We start from the raw sequence: 17819 nt of genomic DNA, 5'->3' as shown, positions 1-17819 counted from the left end.
GTCTAGACTCTAGACTCTGTCTTTTCTGTCATTCTTCTCAGCAGCTTAGCCAGTCCTCCCTTCCTGCGACGCCACTAAGTCTCTTAGTACGCATTTCTGCTCCATCGACGATTTCTTGGGCTCCAAGAAATCGTCTTCCTTTCTCTCTATCTTCGTTGCCTGGGAGTCTCAGGTACGGGGAATCCTGTCCGGGGACCTGGGGACCACAGGGTTGGGATTTCGTAGTTGTAACTTTGGGTGGATTATCAATTTGCGGCTCAGCCTCCTTTGGAGCACTTTTCATTCTTTTGTATTTTTTTCAAATCAAATAAACTGATTTTACCAGATTTCCTGGGCGTTGTTTTTGTCACCCTGGAGCCTTCCTTCCTAGACCTCCTTGCGGATATCACCCAATCAACTTTCAAACAAATTTCTGGTCCTTCGAGCCGGATATAACCGGTACATATTCAATTGAGTTGAATTTTGATTGGTGATTCTTCGAGGTGAGGGGGGGAGTGTCTCTGGTGGCAAAATGGTAACGCAGGAGGAAATACTCATGTGCGCAGGTCACGTTAGTCTTTATTGCTCAGAATTAGAACGGCTACTGGTCAACACCAAAAAGCGTGGTATAGGTAATTTTACCGTCCCTTATTTAAATGGTCGTCTGGCTAGTGCCAACGAAAATCTCGCGAAAATACAAACGAATCATGTGACGATCACTAATCATTTATCGGAAAAAGATTTGCAACAGTTTAACTATACGACGCAGAATACTTATGAGCGAGCTATGACGGCGTATTTGACTGCGGAAGAATACATTTTAGAGCAAATCGAGAATTTAAACGGTGAGCAAGTCGCTCCTGTCACTGCAGGGCGGACCCATGCTCCCTCGTTGAAACTTCCTAAGTTAGATTTACCCAAGTTTAGTGGTGACTATTCTGAGTGGTCAACCTTCTATGACTCTTTCAAATCAATGATTCACGATAATTCGCCATTACCAGGTGTTCAAAAGTTTCATTATTTAAAGGCATGTCTTCAAGGAGAAGCTAGCTCAGTAATTCGATCCTTAGCCGCCAGTAACGATAGTTACTTAACAGCATGGAATGCATTAGTGACTAGGTATACAAATGAACGAATTATTACGTCCAACCTTCTTAGCAAACTAACGCTCATTCCGAAAGTCTTCGCTGACAATCTCATGTCCATGAAAACACTACGCGATACAACTATAGTTGCGCTCGACTCGCTGAGGACATTAGGATATCCAGTTGATGGTTGGAGTGCCATATTGGTCCATATCCTCTCAAACAAGCTAGATCAAGTTATCACTGTGGAATGGGAGAAGGAAATAAGACGTGTATTGAAATATCCTTCTTTCACTCAGTTTTTAGAGTTCATCACCGAGCAGATTAATATGCTCGAATCTATTAGTAATAAATTCAAAGGTAGTAAACAAACTACTGATAAAACTTCTCGTCCTAAGTCGTTGAAATCACTCAACGCAATCGTGGATAAACCAAAATGCTTTTATTGCGACGCGGATCATCCTCTCTATCAATGCAACAGCTTTATTGCCTTGAACCCTCAAGCCAGATATAAAGCAGCGCAAAATAACTCACTTTGTATCAATTGCTTGAGACCTGGACATTCGATATCGTCTTGCCGAAGTAATTCTCGGTGTAAAAAATGTTCCAAGGCACATCATACGCTTTTGCATTTTGAGAAACAAGCTAATCCGACGCCTCAACGTAATTCATCTCAAGCTGCTTCACCCACGAGTCTTCAAACCATTGATCAGTCTTCAACTTCTGTTGTTGCTCATGTGAGTGCCATGGACGAACGCACGACACTCCTTGCTACGTTTCTTGCACGCGCTACAGCACCAAATGGCCGTCAAATTATGATTAGAGGCTTAGTCGACCCGGGCTCACAAACATCGTTCATGACGGAAAATCTAGCCCAGTTATTAAGAGTTACACGCCGCAAAGTTAATGCAACGATTTACGGAGTCACAGGAGGTGCGGTACGTAACGTCTCGAGCAAAGCTGAACTCATCTTACAGTCAGTCAAACACGATCAGGCCTCACTCAAGGTGACGGCATTAATTTTACCAAAAATCACGAATTATAGTCCTCGGTCGTATTCACCTCTTGAATTCCCTCAATTAGGTTCTCTGGACTTCGCGGACGAATATGCTTCTGTTAAAAATCCAATTGATATTTTAATTGGTGCAGATTATTGCCCTCAGCTTTTACTGAATCAAATAATTCATTCATCGAACCGTGCACTGATAGCCCAAGATTCGTTATTTGGCTGGGTTGTGTAAGGTACACTTGCGTCGCACATGCATACTGCAACAATAAACGTTCTTCATTGTTGTGACTTCGATAAAACAATGCGAGATTTTTGGGAGATTGAAGAAGTACCTAGCACCTATAGTCTGACTCCTGAAGATCAATTATGTGAGGACATTTTCGCGAGCAACGTTACTCAATTACCATCAGGCCGCTATCAGGTTGCATTGCCTTTCAAGACAGAGTTCTCCAAATCGGCACTGGGAGCCTCTCGCAGCATCGCCGAATCAGCTTTAAAGCGAGTTCTCTGTCGTATTAACAAATCTCCTGAGCAGTCCGAAAGCTATGCTAAATTCATTAGAGAATACGAGCAGCTAGGACATATGGAGAAGGTCACAACAAACGCGATTGACACAGACTCCTTGGTTTACCTGCCTCATCACGCAGTATTTAAGCTCGAAAATGGAAAACAGAAAATACGTGTCGTATTTAATGCGTCCGCTAAAACTCAGAGTGGTCTATCACTCAACGACGTACTCTTAATAGGGCCAAAACTACAAAAGGATATAACAGCCATTCTTATGAATTGGCGTGATTTTCGTTTTGTTGGTATAACCGATATTATTAAAATGTTCCGCCAAATTCTAATTCGTCCGGAAGACAGAAAATTCCAATCTATAATTTGGAAAGATGATTCTGGTAATACTCAAGCATATCAATTGAACACGGTCATATACGGTACCGGACCTGCACCGTTTTTAGCTTCACGGGTAGTGCAGGAACTCGCAAATCAACACGGTGATGACTTCCCAGACGCGAAGTCCATCTTACTTCATTCAATCTATGTCGATGACATTCTTTTTGGAACTAACAACCTTCCAGATTTACGCGATATCCAATCTCAATTAGTTCAGTTGTTGGATAAAGGTAAATTTGAGCTCAGTAAATGGGCCTTCAATTCAGCAAGCACAGCTCTCCAAGAAATTCCTAATGATTCTAGTAACGCTAATCTTAATTTTAATAGCGAAAATTTTAACGAAACTAGTAAAGTGCTGGGCATATCTTGGAATACCAGCTCTGATTCATTTCAGTTTATAATCTCGCCTTCTTCCATCACTAAGTTAACAAAGCGCATGTTACTCTCGGAAAACGCGAAGATTTACGATCCTTTAGGCTGGATCTCACCGTTCACCATTGTGTTAAAGCAAATAATGCAATCCACATGGTTGCTCAAACTTAATTGGGATGACGAGGTTCCCGAGCCTATCCAATCTAAATGGATGTCTTATTGCTCGCAAATGTGCGAATTAACAAAAATCAATATCCCGCGCTGGAATGGTCAACTTAGTGCAGCAGATAAATTAGAACTCTATGGGTTCTGTGATGCTTCAAATGTATCCTATAGTGCTGTGGTGTATGCCAAATTCACCAATAGTGATAGTCGAACCTCAGTCAGCCTCATAATGGCAAAAGCCAAAGTGGCCCCTCTTAAAGCAATTAGCATTGCCCGTCTTGAACTAGTCGCCGCTGCTTATTTGACTAAACTAATGCTTCATATCAAGTCATCACTTAAACGTTCAGTGCATGACATTTTTTGTTTTTCTGATTCACAAATCGTGCTGGCTTAGATTGCACAACATTCGTCAAAATGGAAAGTTTTTGTAGCCAACCGAGTCGAATATATACAGTCAAGTCTACCAGAGGCTCATTGGTCTTATGTCAATACTAAGTCCAATCCTGCAGATCTCAACTCGCGAGGGATTAATCCAAGCCAATTAATACATTGTACGCTTTGGTGAGAAGGACCCTCTATAATTCGAGAAACGTCATCGGAAAATTCTCCTTTAATGTTTGAAACCAACGAGGAAATAAAGACCTCCTCGATATATACAAATCATGTCACACGCGATTTACCGTCATTTCTTCATAACTATTCGTCGTGGACAAAACTAATCCGTGTTGTTAGCTACGTGTTGCGATTTATAGATCGAGCGCGTAGAAAAAATGTTTTTCAACACGCTCACTTGTCAGCTCCCGAGCTACGCACTGCAACACTGCGTGTTGTGAAAATAATTCAAGCTGCTGCTTTCTTAAACGATATATTGACGTTGCAAGGCAAAAAGTCAGTTCCGTCAAGTTCTCGATTACTTTCTCTTGCCCCATTTTTAGATGCGCAAGGAATTCTACGAGTAGGTGGGCGTCTGCAACACTCATTTTTGTCAGACAACCAAAAGCATCCCATTATTTTGCCAACTAATTATTTAACCGAGCTGCTCATTCGACATATACATATCACGACCTTGCACGGTGGCCTACAGCTTACGTTAACAGTATTGCGGCAAAAGTATTGGGTGATCAATGCACGAAACGCTGCGAAAAGCATAATACATAGGTGTGTCACTTGCGTTCGTCAGCGTGCCAAGCTAGGAACACAATTCATGGGAACTTTGCCTACTGCTCGAGTAAACCGTAGCCATCCGTTTGAACATACTGGCATTGATTACGCCGGGCCCTTCCTTGTAAAACTGCATCAAGGCCGAAACTCGAAATCAGTTTAGTGTTATATAGCTGTTTTTGTATGCATGGCTACTCGTGCCATCCATCTTGAGCTTGTCTCCAAATATGATACGGATGCATTTTTGGCAGCTCTAGCTCGTTTTACTTCACGTCGTGGTAACCCGCGGTGATTTACTCTGATAACGGGTTAAATTTTCAAGGAGCAAATAAGGAATTGAAACTTGCATTCCAAGGGTCTCTGAAACATGTGCAATCTATAGATTTTGAACCTATACGCGAAATAGAATGGAAATTTATTCCCGTGGCCACTCCTCATTGGGGTGGACTGTGGGAGAGCGGGGTACGAAGCGTAAAACATCATCTAAAGCGTGTTCTTGGGACTTTTCTTCCTACGTTCGAGGAAATGACCACACTAATTTGTCGTATTGAAGCCTGTCTAAACTCCAGACCTCTTTCTCGCTTACGCGATGACATTGAAAGTTTAGAATGTCTAACGCCAGGGCATTTCTTGGTTGGTCGCTCTTTACTCGCTCCACCCGAAATGTCCGTTCTAGATTTAAAGGAATCTACTCTAAATCGATGGCAGAAAATCACTCGGATTACCGAGCTTTTTTGGCAAAAATGGTCGGGCGAATATCTGCAATCATTACAATCTCGTCCAAAATGGCAAATCAAAAATAACGATTTTCGTGAAGGTGACATCGTTATAATTAAGACTCCAAACGCTCCACCTTGCAAATGGAACTTAGGCCGAATTATTCGTTTAATAATCGGTTCAGACTCCGTAGCAAGAGTAGCTGTGGTTCAAACAGCGAATAAACAGATTCAACGCAGCCTAACCCAGCTGTGTAGGATCCCGGCATAAATACAAATATTGACAAACAATCCCAACGGCTTCTGATCTGCAGACTCGTACATCTCATCACCTTGACGCTTTACTTATTAAATCAGTACTCCTTAATCATGGCTAGTGACAAGGTGCCTAATTTAGTCGGCAACGTCGAAATGTTCTTAAGTGAAGTTTGGGGCGAAGAAGCCAACGCGTCCGATGTACTGGACCTTTCCTTCAGTGACTTGAGTCTTTCGGACGATGCTCCTTGTGTTGATTCTCTGCTTGAACTTCCGGATTTGCTTGTGTCGACGAAGGAAGAAGAGGACTCCAGGATGCAGGTCATTTTGGATCCGCCTTGTCCACCTGAACCAGAATCAGCTGACGTGGTCATGGAACCCATAGCGGGACCTTCTCGTACACCAGCACCAGCAATTGATTTAGCTGTTTTATACGCGAGCAGTTGGAAGAATGGAATCCTGTATGATTCTACCGCAAAGGAGCTGGAGCGTACAGCAAAATACGTTACCGCCTTGGCGTTCGGGCTCACACACCGTATACCATTGCATGCGGTCTTGAAATATCGGCAGTGGAAGTCTTGGGATCCTCAAGGAAAATTGCTCTTGCGTTGGACTCCAGCATTAGAGCTGCAAACTGCCAAACTCATCATTAAGAAATGAGTTAGTCTGCGACCATTGGTGGACATTCGGAGCTTCGCTCAAAGGTTTTTTTTTCTTTTTCTTTTCCACCATGGTCTTTATTTACGGTGTTTCACCATTCCAAATTTTAGAACATAAGTTTAGTTTATTTCCAACATCTGCGAGATTCATCTGAATTGACGCAGGAACGTCAATGCGGGGGAGGATTTGTTGGAGATCGGAGTGTGGGTACGAGCGATCTGGGACTCTCAGGCCGTCTCGCTCCCGCTCACAATCTGTTTCTCTTGATCCTACCTCCAACAGAGGCCGATAGGTGGCCCACGGCGTAGAACTCTCTCTCGCTGTTATTATTTGGGTCTATTGTACATATCAATACCCAAGAGTTCCGTCTTATTGCGGCTCAATTTAAACGGTCTAGACTCTAGACTCTGTCTTTTCTTCTCAGCAGCTTAGCCAGTCCTCCCTTCCTGCGACGCCACTAAGTCTCTTAGTACGCATTTCTGCTCCATCGACGATTTCTTGGGCCCCAAGAAATCGTCTTCCTTTCTCTCTATCTTCGTTGCCTGGGAGTCTCAGGTACGGGGAATCCTGTCCGGGGACCTGGTGACCACAGGGTTGGGATTTCGTAGTTGTAACTTTGGGTGGATTATCAATTTGCGGCTCAACCTCCTTTAAAGCACTTTTCATTCTTTCGTATTTTTTTCAAATCAAATAAACTGATTTTACCAGATTTCCTGGGCGTTGTTTTTGTCACCCTGGAGCCTTCCTTCCTAGACCTCCTTGCGGATATCACCCAATCAACTTTCAAACAATTATGCTTATCTAGCTTGTGTACTTTCTGTTAATATTTCACAATGATGGCCTGCAGTTTGTCAAAAATTGAAAATGAGGAGAGAGAAGAAAAGTTTCAATGTGTCTATGCAGTTTCTCAACCTGGATAGTTAATTACATTTTTATTCTTAAATTAATATAATAATTTCTAAAATCTATCATTATAGTATTATTTTATTTTTTATATTTTAGTTGTCACAGCAGAAAAGATTCTGGTTCAACCATATAAAAGCTGGTACGTGTACGTTATTATGAACTAGTATGGCAGATTATTGGCTTAGGTCATATGGCTTGTAACGAAGTTCCCCGTTACGTATGCGAGATACCGAATAAAAAGTATAAAAGCTACCGAACAGTGGATATTATTAATCCCTACGTTACCGTCTCGTGAGATAGGCTCACGAGTGGATTATAGCTAACGTCAAGGATAGACCCCGTTGACAGGCAGAGGCCCGGATGAAAAGACCGGCGCTGCAGTAAACGATGTCCAGGTTGTCCTAAGAAGTAAGGCAGGGCCATGCCAAACAACCCAGGCAACCTGAGATAAGGAGAAGCGGCCTCGGGGAGTCCTAAAGGAATGACAGTGTCTATAAGTCCCCACGAGGAGGGAAGATAGAACATCGAGTCTGGCTTGAATGCTGGTTACGCGCGTCAAGCAGGCTGCGCGACTGTCGTGCGCAGACTGCCATAACAGGCAGTCGGAACGCGACCATGGGACTGTGCTGATGTGTCCGTGCGTGCTGTTGAGCGCGTGACGCGGCATTCAGACAGCCATGGGTCGGTTCGCGTACGTGAGGCGTGTGCTATAGGCCAGCCTGCACGTACGTCACGACTGGATACCGGCCAATGCATAGTGGGTTGTGCAGTGGGCGTAGTTAGCCCGTTGGGATGTGTCGCGGTGCCCTCCGTAATCCCATAGGCTTGCGCTATGGCTGGACGGGCCTCAAACATTGCCTCCGTGGTGGTCCGCTCCTGGCAAGCTATATGCTTGGCAAATGATACCGCGTGTTCCCGCACTCCTCACCAACCCCTGGGTGTGGTTGGTGAGGGATAAATGTATGCCCCTCAGCAGATAGGTCTGCGAGGCTCGGACTTCCGTAAGGAACCCTCCCCTCTCTCCACGACCTAGCATACTGAGCGACCCTGGCTACCGCTACCGTCCGAATGCATGGCCGCAGGGCCGTATGAGATGCATAGAGAATGGGGTCGAAGGACCCAACTGATAACGTAGGGTTATGGCCACCCAACTGACCAACTGGCGCCCTGATACCGATGAATAAGGACGGGCGAAGGCAATGGGAAAACCCGTAGTGTGAGTGGCCCCTCGCGCTGACGGGAATAACCTTACAAATGGTGCCCAACGTGGTTTCTGATTATAGATTAATTATTCGGCGAACGAATAATCCAGAAGTCCGAGAAGTTACCGAAAGTGTTGGAGTTTTTCAGGGAATAGGTGGCCCACTATTTTCTGGAGGCTCGGAAACGCTGAAAAAGCATGAAAAGATCATCTGGTTGAAAAAGGGATCAAATTCTGTTAAGAATTGATAGCCTCATCGAATTGACGTGTTCACGTAGAATTCAAGCAACCAATGCTAAGCTAACGAAAAATTGGATGAGAACCACGGGCGCAAATATAATTTAATATTATATTCGCCCGTGTTAAAATCTAACGCTACCGAAAAGGCTTCTTGACTGGGCAAGTGACAGCTGAGCGCTTGTTTGTAAACATGTCGACCGGCTGAGCTGAGCCACGCTGCCTGGCGGAGCCCGACCGGCTAACTGTCAGAGCAGTTCAATTAGCCAGCTATCGAGATGTTGCCAAAATAATTACCGAATTAAGCGCAGAATCGGAAATTTGGCAACAGATGATAACGCCTCGCTAACGCTCCGCGAGCCGGCAAGTCGCCTCACACCTCATCCTACCCTAGATCCCAGTAGAACTATAGTTCTTTCTCTCTCTCTCTCGTTCCTTCCTCGCTCTCTCTCTCTCTCTCTCTCTGCCTCTTACCATGGCATCTCCGAACGCCTCGCCCTCGACCACGACTGCCGTCGTTCGCGTCGGTCCCGGCCCAGCGCCTATGGCGCTGGACATCTTCGACGAGGATGACCTTCTGGCATCCCCGCCTCCTGCGGGCCCGTCTGAGGGTCCCGCTCCTGTTTTCGCACCTGTTCCCGTGGCGCAGGTTGACGTTCTGGCGGCAACCTGCATTGCTGTTACCGAGGTGGGCGGTAGCCCACCTGTTACCGAGGGGTTGGCGAAACACCCTGCGGAGTCTGGGCATGAGGAGCTGGGTACGCATGTACTCAGCGAATTAATGCAGCGACACTGCAGGATGCGTTCGGTAACCCCGACGCCTATGGAGGGGAGCAATCAGGGTCTTCCTAGACGTAGTCTAGTGGAGTTGCTGGCTGCTGTCTTCCGAGCGGACCTAGGCCTCTACCACGAAATCGTGGCAGCGGTCGAGGTGGCCGAGGCACCTGGGTTGAGCACCCCTGTCCGCAAGCTCTCCCGAGTAGAGCGTAAGCGGGCCAGGGAGGCCCAACGGGAGACAGCGGTAGCTGTTCCGGAGACGAAGCGGCCGTCGTACGCAGCGATGGCGACCGCTAAGCCTCCAAAAGGAGCAAAGAAACCGTTGCCGCCTAAGGTGACTCCGGCACCACCGGTGAAGAAGGCGAAGCCTTCCGATCCAGTGGCCACGCGCGCTACCGGCAATTTCGGCATACGTGTATGCTGGAATTGGAAGGGTAAGGGCCATCGGTTTTCCGAGTGTCCTACGCCAATTACAGATGCTTTCTGTAAGGGGTGTGGGCGCACCGGGAAAACGTTGCGCACCTGCCCTGCCTGTGGACCGCATTGGGAGACAATCGGTCCATACGTGGCGAAAGCGGGTACGAACGTACCACGTAAGGTGATAGCGGCAAAACGCAGATCCGAGCGTAGGAAAGTACACGCCCAACCACGGCCTTCCGAGGCGACTCCGAAGGGAGTTCCCAGGTGGTGACCCCACCGAAGGAAAAACCTTCGAAGCCGCTAAAGACGAAGGCGGCTCGTAAGGAGGTTTGTATGGATAGGGTTTCGCAGGTAGTCGAGCCCTAGAAATACTCCTCCTGCAAGTTACCGAATTGTTACCGGTACGAGAAATCGTACGATCCCGCACGCTACCGTACACCTCGGTGAATTTCCCATCAATTTCCATCCTATTTTCCTTCCTTTTCATTCCTTTCCTATCCATCCAAAACAAAAACAGAAATTGATGACCTTCAGCCAGTAAAGGCCAAGGTTTCCAGGACGAGGTGAGACAGAGATCACACGTGGACCCTCTGTCGAGATATGATACCGGTACTGCCATCTAGCGGTAATCGACGGCAAGACGAATCAATAATTCGTCGAAGTGCTGCCGTCGGTCGTGATCGACGGTACACTGACATTCATCGAATCTGCTCGTGAAGAATGGCCTACTAGATTTGTAACTAGCTGGACAGCTTCAGGTCTCTAGTTCTCACCAAAGCGTAAAACGTCACGATGACGTCAGATGACGACACGATGACGTATAGGAGTCGTGGTGGGGAGAATAAGGAGAATCTGGTAAATTGCATATACTCGAGTGTAGCGGTTGATCGTCTTACTTTTGTCAAAAGTATATCATCTCGGGATAAAATGGTATAGTAAGAATTTTCTTCTTTCTCTGTCTAATAGCATAAGAGTGAGAGTGAAAGACATATGATACCCCATGTGCCCATTGATTCTGCTCGAGCACGTTTTTGGTATAGTGATAGGAATTTTGGTATACTGATAGAAGCGGTAATAATATAGTAATCAAACGACAGATCAATAAAAAGAACAGGGCATATTCCAATGAGTGAAGTGTCAAAATGTGCAACTTAACCTCTGTAATTTGTATTAATTTATTAAAATAACTTGTAAGTGATGAACTTTTAATAAAATCATATTAAGTGTTATAAATTTGTATAAAAAATATGTATTTTAGTTTTAACCTATTATTGTGTAACATATGGTGTATAAAAATAACTGAAAATATATATTTTAAATTAAATTTATGTTGTTGATATTTTGTCAAGAATAACACATCATTAACTTTTATATTAATAATAAGGAGCTATATTCTTGAGTCGTAAAGTCCATTGGAGCTTGCAAGTCAACTATGGATCCCAAGCTTACAGCAATAAGATTCAACAAATAAAGAAGATGCAATTCATTATTAAAATAGATAATCGTTAACTCAGATTTTTTTGCAGAAACCTAATATCAATAGTGACAAGCTTTCGTATCTATTTCCAATTGATGATGCTGGAAGAGAACCTCTGAGAGCTCCTGACAGCTCAACTGCCACAGGTCCAAGAAACAGCTATTTACGTAAATCTGTCCAGTGTCATGCAATACATTATCCAGAAGCCATTCTGCTATTATCCAGCTAATGTTTCTACGCAATATAATTAATTTCTTATTAATTTTCAAATATACTAAATATGTAAAGAAGAAAAAGCCAATATATTAAAATCCATTTACTTACACTACATCTCATTACGTAACCATGAGTGAATATTGTTGAATGGTGACAGAACAGTTTATAGTTGCAGAATCAGAATACATTCCTGTTGTGGGTAATGTTGCTGGGTCCTTTTGTTCTTTCGCAGTATCCAAAAGCAGCAAATTTGCAATGATTTTACAATTATAGCCTATATTCGAAGAAAACTTTAATACTTAAGCTTAAATTGAAGAATATTCAAATGATTAATAGTAACTCCTTACGGATTAAGATGTCTTGCATTATTTTCAATTTCTGCTACCAGTGCGTATAGGCAAATTCAGTGGTAAATTGTTATTCTCATCACTTAGAGCTTGTTAATCCTGTAAGTTACGTAGCACTTTAAAGTGGGCAAACAAATCCTTACGCTGCATTATATTAGTCTTCTCTTCCTTCGCTAACTTTTGAAAATTCATATATTACTGTTATCCACGAGTATATTTACCCAGTGGCTGAATAATATTAGAAAGAGTATGAAAATTCATTCTTAAAAGTAAGCATAAATTATTTCCATATTCATAAAGTTATACATACCCATTCTATTATTTAGCTGGATGTTAGCTGCCACGAAGACATCCATATGCAATGTGCCTGCCCTCCTTCCTTTTTAATCCAGTGTATTATCCTAATAGTTTGCTGCAGGACAGTCTTAAGTCAAAAATAGATTGAAGTGTGATAATTCGGTTCTACTTTCTCTTTACCCTGGTCTACCATGAGGAGATACTCTTTTTTATCTTGATTTTTCATAACGTAAATGATAAATAATTATTCCTGAAATAAAAACGTGCACACACACACACACATATATATATATATATATATATTATTGTCTTTTGAGATTATATACTGTATTTTTTATCTTATATAATTTATTTTTTTTCTTTTTTTCAGTGCTCCGAAAATTGATTTACGTTAAATAATATTGGTGGCCCTGAAAAGGGCCGATTTTTGAATCCGACACGTGGCAGAGCACATTCCTTTTTATACCATGCAATCCGATCCATCTAAAAAAATACCCATTCGAAACCAACAACAATAAAGCTCATTCAATAATCCGTCAAGTAGCCATTCCGCTCGATCACTTCATTAAGTCGATTAGGTATCGAGTTAGTCAAGTTAGCTAAGAACTCTGGGTCAGACCTAAGGCCTTCCCAGATATTCTTCGCTTGATCGAGAATCGCTGCCCTCGTCCTCGCGCCTGGCTCTATCCATCGTCTGGACATCAATGCCCAGACGTTCTCAATTAAATTGAGATCCGGTGATCGAGCGGACCAATCCACCACTTCCAACTCCGGGTGTCGCGCAAACCACGCTCGCGTTTCGCGTGAGGTATGGATCGCTGAATTGTCCTGCACAAATAGGATCACCGGTACTTCATCCGCGGGATATACATTACGCACGCTTGGGAGAAAAATTTCTTCCAAGATGCGAATGTATTCCCGGGAATTCATACGTGGAGAAATCTCCACAAGATCACCGATATGTTCACCGGAAATCCAGCCCCATACGCCTCACGATACGCGTCCAGACCGATGAGTCTGGAAGACGTGGTTTGGCTGCAACCGGGTATCGTTCGGGCGCCACACGTGCAAGGCCTGAGCCTGAGAGGGCAACGATATGAAAACCTTTTCATCGGTCCATATCGTAGCCTTCCAATCTGCACGGCTCCGCGAAAGATTCGCGAGGGCATAGCCAACTCTCTGCTCACGGTGAGCAGGAGTTAGTGGGATTTTACGCGCTGGACGACGGCAGTGAATACCTGCAGAGTGTAAACGCCGCAGGCCGGTGGTCACTGAAGCTGGATAATCTATCTCCTCCACTATGTCGCTGACACTAGCGAAGGGATCTTCTTCGATCCTGCTCAGCAGCTGCTGGTCATCGATCTCCGAAGTACTTTTCTGCCCTCTGTTCTCCGCTCTCCGGTCACGCAGTGAGTGGTCTCCGCCTTCGCGGTACCGACGTATCCAGCGCCTGACGGTGGTCTCGTGTGCCCCGCAGAGTACAGCGATCTCACTCGCGCTTTTCCCGCACTCAAAATAGCCAATGGCTTTTCCTCTGGTAGCCTCACTATGCTGTGACATCGTCGACGTATCCAATAGATATGAATGTTATAACAAATTAACGTTATTATCAATACTTCTAATTCAATAATCGAGGCATTATTCACTTTTATCTGTAACAACGTTAATTTGTTATAACATTCATATCTATTGGATGCGTCGACGATGTCACAGCATAGTGAGGCTACCAGAGGAAGAGCAATTGGCTATTTTGAGTGCGGGAAAAGCGCGATTGAGATCGCTGTACTCTGCGGGGCACACGAGACCACCGTCAGGCGCTGGATACGTCGGTACCGCGAAGGCGGAGACCACGCACTGCGTGACCGGAGAGCGGAGAACAGAGGGCAGAAAAGGACTTCGGAGATCGATGACCAGCAGCTGCTGAGCAGGATCGAAGAAGATCCCTTCGCTAGTGTCAGCGACATAGTGGAGGAGATAGATTATCCAGCTTCAGTGACCACCGGCCTGCGGCGTTTACACTCTGCAGGTATTCACTGCCGTCGTCCAGCGCGTAAAATCCCATTAACTCCTGCTCACCGTGAGCAGAGAGTTGGCTATGCCCTCGCGAATCTTTCGCGGAGCCGTGCAGATTGGAAGGCTACGATATGGACCGATGAAAAGGTTTTCATATCGTTGCCCTCTCAGGCTCAGGCCTTGCACGTGTGGCGCCCGAACGATACCCGGTTGCAGCCAAACCACGTCTTCCAGACTCATCGGTCTGGACGCGTATCGTGAGGCGTATGGGGCTGGATTTCCGGTGAACATATCGGTGATCTTGTGGAGATTTCTCCACGTATGAATTCCCGGGAATACATTCGCATCTTGGAAGAAATTTTTCTCCCAAGCGTGCGTAATGTATATCCCGCGGATGAAGTACCGGTGATCCGATTTGTGCAGGACAATTCAGCGATCCATACCTCACGCGAAACGCGAGCGTGGTTTGCGCGACACCCGGAGTTGGAAGTGGTGGATTGGTCCGCTCGATCACCGGATCTCAATTTAATTGAGAACGTCTGGGCATTGATGTCCAGACGATGGATAGAGCCAGGCGCGAGGACGAGGGCAGCGATTCTCGATCAAGCGAAGAATATCTGGGAAGGCCTTAGGTCTGACCCAGAGTTCTTAGCTAACTTGACTAACTCGATACCTAATCGACTTAATGAAGTGATCGAGCGGAATGGCTACTTGACGGATTATTGAATGAGCTTTATTGTTGTTGGTTTCGAATGGGTATTTTTTTAGATGGATCGGATTGCATGGTATAAAAAAGGAATGTGCTCTGCCACGTGTCGGATTCAAAAATCGGCCCTTTTCAGGGCCACCAATATTATTTAACGTAAATCAATTTTCGGAGCACTGAAAAAAAGAAAAAAAAAATAAATTATATAAGATAAAAAATACAGTATATAATCTCAAAAGACAATAATATATATATATATATATATATATATATATATATATGTGTGTGTGTGTGCACGTTTTTATTTCAGGAATAATTATTTATCATTTACGTTATGAAAAATCAAGATAAAAAAGAGTATCTCCTCATGGTAGACCAGGGTAAAGAGAAAGTAGAACCGAATTATCACACTTCAATCTATTTTTGACTTAAGACTGTCCTGCAGCAAACTATTAGGATAATACACTGGATTAAAAAGGAAGGAGGGCAGGCATATTGCATATGGATGTCTTCGTGGCAGCTAACATCCAGCTAAATAATAGAATGGGTATGTATAACTTTATGAATATGGAAATAATTTATGCTTACTTTTAAGAATGAATTTTCATACTCTTTCTAATATTTTTCAGCCACTGGGTAAATATACTCGTGGATAACAGTAATATATGAATTTTCAAAAGTTAGCGAAGGAAGAGAAGACTAATATAATGCAGCGTAAGGATTTGTTTGCCCACTTTAAAGTACTACGTAACTTACAGGATTAACAAGCTCTAAGTGATGAGAATAACAATTTACCACTGAATTTGCCTATACGCACTGGTAGCAGAAATTGAAAATAATGCAAGACATCTTAATCCGTAAGGAGTTACTATTAATCATTTGAATATTCTTCAATTTAAGCTTAAGTATTAAAGTTTTCTTCGAATATAGGCTATAATTGTAAAATCATTGCAAATTTGCTGCTTTTGGATACTGCGAAAGAACAAAAGGACCCAGCAACATTACCCACAACAGGAATGTATTCTGATTCTGCAACTATAAACTGTTCTGTCACCATTCAACAATATTCACTCATGGTTACGTAATGAGATGTAGTGTAAGTAAATGGATTTTAATATATTGGCTTTTTATTCTTTACATATTTAGTATATTTGAAAATTAATAAGAAATTAATTATATTACGTAGAAACATTAGCTGGATAATAGCAGAATGGCTTCTGGATAATGTATTGCATGACACTGGACAGATTTACGTAAATAGCTGTTTCTTGGACCTGTGGCAGTTGAGCTGTCAGGAGCTCTCAGAGGTTCTCTTCCAGCATCATCAATTGGAAATAGATACGAAAGCTTGTCACTATTGATATTAGGTTTCTGCAAAAAAATCTGAGTTAACGATTATCTATTTTAATAATGAATTGCATCTTCTTTATTCGTAGAATCTTATTGCTGTAAGCTTGGGATCCATAGTTGACTTGCAAGCTCCAATGGACTTTACGACTCAAGATTATAGCTCCTTATTATTAATATAAAAGTTAATGATGTGTTATTCTTGACAAAATATCAACAACATAAATTTATTTTAAAATATATATTTTCAGTTATTTTTATACACCATATGTTACACAATAATAGGTTAAAACTAAAATACATATTTTTTATACAAATTTATAACACTTAATATGATTTTATTAAAAGTTCATCACTTACAAGTTATTTTAATAAATTAATACAAATTACAGAGGTTAAGTTGCACATTTTGACACTTCACTCATTGGAATATGCCTTGTTCTTTTTATTGATCTGTCGTTTGATTACTATATTATTACCGCTTCTATCAGTATACCAAAATTCCTATCACTCTACCAAAAACGTGCTCGAGCAGAATCAATGGGCACATGGGGTATCATATGTCTTTCACTCTCACTCTTATGCTATTAGACAGAGAAAGAAGAAAATTCTTACTATACCATTTTATCCCGAGATGATATACTTTTGACAAAAGTAAGACGATCAACCGCTACACTCGAGTATATGCAATTTACCAGATTCTCCTTATTCTCCCCACTACGACTCCTATACGTTATCGTGACGTCATCTGACGTCACCGTGACGTTTTACGCTTTGGTGAGAACTAGAGACCTGAAGCTGTCCAGCTAGTTACAAATCTAGTAGGCCATTCTTCACGAGCAGATTCGATGAATGTCAGTGTACTAGACTAGAGGTCGATTAACTCGATCCTAGTGCTGCCATCTAGCGGCCCGTAGATGAAGCAGGGCTATCGAACGCCTAGATCGAAATTCGATTAATCGAAAGGCAATTGTTATCGAGCAGAAGCGATAAGTGAGAATACGAGAATCACTTCCATCGTCTGCGCATGCCCAATGCTCGGGTAGGGGTAACCTATCCGACGGACGGCTAACGGGGCAAAACAAAATTTTGCCGGATCACTCCACCGACAACCCTTGGACCAGACAGAACAAACAACACGCACTATTATTGATACGTAGATGGCTGAGTTCACGGGACGGAAGAGGAGTACCGGGTCGGGCGACTCTGAGGAGTTCGTAGAACCGACAGCTATCGATAATTCCCAGGCAAACCTGGAGAAGAAGATCTCGAGTCTAGACGAGAGAATGGAAAAACTGGAAGGGTCTTTCCAGGATTTCATATCTCAAGTCCAGCAGGCTTTTGACAAGCTGCTGAAAAATAAGACTGTTCCCAATGAAGCAGCAGTGGCAGCTGCTTCTGCTACCGAAAAGCGCGCTAGAGGCCGACCGCGAAAGACCACGGCCGCTCTACCGGCATCGGCCAATCAGGGTCAACCTTTGTTGACAGTGACAAGGCCGAGCGATGATCTCGAATCTCAACCGACATCAGAGGATGCTTCGGCTGAGATATTCCAGGGGGCCTACAGGACGAGGGT

The 17819-nt window shown here is 43.5% G+C and overlaps 3 protein-coding genes and 1 long non-coding RNA gene across 4 annotated transcripts; all 4 read left to right on the top strand.

Annotated features, from left to right (window-relative positions):
* The first annotated feature begins 511 nt into the window (after positions 1-511).
* On the top strand, positions 512-2305 carry LOC136777829 (uncharacterized). Its single transcript, XM_066734421.1, has one exon. The coding sequence runs from the start codon at positions 512-514 to the stop codon at positions 2303-2305; it is 1794 nt and encodes a 597-aa protein (XP_066590518.1).
* A 69-nt stretch (positions 2306-2374) lies between these two features.
* Positions 2375-4831, top strand: LOC136777828 (uncharacterized). Its single transcript, XM_066734420.1, has 3 exons — positions 2375-3853; positions 3902-4068; positions 4240-4831. Exons 1-3 carry the CDS (start codon positions 2375-2377, stop codon positions 4829-4831), a joined length of 2238 nt encoding a protein of 745 aa, XP_066590517.1.
* A 24-nt stretch (positions 4832-4855) lies between these two features.
* Positions 4856-5655, top strand: LOC136777827 (uncharacterized). Its single transcript, XM_066734418.1, has 2 exons — positions 4856-4946; positions 4991-5655. The coding sequence occupies exons 1-2, from the start codon at positions 4856-4858 to the stop codon at positions 5653-5655; spliced, it is 756 nt and encodes a 251-aa protein (XP_066590515.1).
* A 10229-nt stretch (positions 5656-15884) lies between these two features.
* LOC136777921 (uncharacterized) lies at positions 15885-16399 on the top strand. The gene is made up of 3 exons (XR_010823334.1): positions 15885-15992; positions 16083-16263; positions 16333-16399. It is a non-coding gene; the product is annotated as an uncharacterized lncRNA (long non-coding RNA).
* The last annotated feature ends 1420 nt before the right edge of the window (positions 16400-17819 follow it).

The sequence above is a fragment of the Prorops nasuta genome, unplaced genomic scaffold, assembly GCF_024137725.1.
Source record: "Prorops nasuta isolate Cenicafe-Biocafe unplaced genomic scaffold, Cenicafe_Pnas_1.2 PNAS00012, whole genome shotgun sequence".
NCBI classification, from domain to species: Eukaryota; Metazoa; Arthropoda; class Insecta; order Hymenoptera; family Bethylidae; genus Prorops; species Prorops nasuta.
This window is presented reverse-complemented; position numbering and strand designations above follow the sequence as displayed.